The sequence below is a fragment of the Penaeus vannamei genome, chromosome 10 (assembly GCF_042767895.1).
Source record: "Penaeus vannamei isolate JL-2024 chromosome 10, ASM4276789v1, whole genome shotgun sequence".
Classification (NCBI taxonomy): Eukaryota; Metazoa; Arthropoda; class Malacostraca; order Decapoda; family Penaeidae; genus Penaeus; species Penaeus vannamei.
The window spans coordinates 41,748,418-41,749,624 of NC_091558.1; the positions used below are offsets into that span (position 1 = coordinate 41,748,418).

General features: G+C 50.0%; 1 protein-coding gene across 1 annotated transcript in view; it reads right to left on the minus strand.

The window, feature by feature from the left end:
* LOC138863033 (uncharacterized) overlaps positions 1–889 on the minus strand; it is a gene marked incomplete at its 3' end in the record, with an annotated part of 20,291 nt that extends 19,402 nt beyond the window's left edge. The window contains 1 exon segment of the mRNA XM_070126692.1: positions 147–889. Coding sequence (XP_069982793.1) covers positions 147–180 — 34 coding nt within the window.
* Between the last annotated feature and the right edge of the window lie 318 nt (positions 890–1,207).

Below are 1,207 nucleotides of genomic sequence, written 5' to 3' on the forward strand. Positions count from 1 at the left end.
TTGTACAGGTTGTAAGAAAGTACACTACTTTTCCTTTAAAAAAGATGTTTGTTTTGTTTTAGGAATTCAAAAGGACATTTCAGTCAGTTTTCGTGAGATTCGTCTGAAAATGACAGAAAACGGGACTTAAAAGAGGGGGGACTTACTTCTTTGGACTGACCATTCTCTTCTGTTTGGCATTTTGTATTTTTTTCTTCTGTTCCTCAGGTAGAGTAACGGATAGTCCTTCCTTCCTCAGCCACTCGCTTCCCTCTATGAGACGGAATAAAAGGAATTTCTGTGTTTTTCTTTTCTTTTTATTTGTTTACTCTGTTTGGCACTTCAGTTTTATACACAATTTTCTCAAAATGGCACAACTCTTTCACTTTCATGTACTTGAATTGTATTATCGATTTTTTTTTATTTGTTTCTGATAGCTAACAAAAACTAATCGGCTAAAATTCTTTCTGGCAGTTTCTGTGTTTTCCAATTCCTTTTGCCAATTTCCATTATCATGATAAAACCTCACAGGCACACAACATCATGCACAGACGGCGTCTCATGCAACCCAGGTCGATGAATTTAATCCTTCGGGATACCTTCCTGCAGCTGCGTTGAAATCCCTCGCAGTTTTCGGGCGAAAAATCCTCCTCGCAGCCGTAATATATCTCCTACCCGCCCTTCGTCGTCTTCCTGGACTAAAGAGGCGTTCTCTATATCCTTTCGCGCTGTCAAGAATCCTCAGCACTTCCAGGCAAAGTGACGACACTTTAAATTCCCTTCAAGGAGCCTCCTGCCTCTTCCCAGGACGCGAGAAAAGCGAGGTCTGGCGCGCGAGAGAGAGCGAGCGAGCGAGCGGCGACGCAGCAGGAGGAGGAGGGACGGAGCGAGAGGGAGCAGGGACGTCCGTGGCGACCAGCGGGAGTTTGCCACTGGAGCCAGACGCGCTCGGGCACCAGTTCAACTCCTGGAAGACGGAGGAGGAGGGAGGAGGAGGGAGAGAGGGAGGGAGGGAGGGAGGAGAGACGGTGAGTGGGAGGGAGGAGGGACGGTGGGACGGAGAGAGGGAGGAGGGACGGTGGGACGGAGAGTGGGAGGTAGGAGGGACGGTGGGACGGAGAAGGAGGGAGGAGGGACGGAGAGTGGGAGGGAGGAGGGACGGCGGGAGGGAGATGTGGCTTGGGAGGGAAGGAGGAGGAGGTGATGCCAGAGGTCGCCAGAGAGCCAG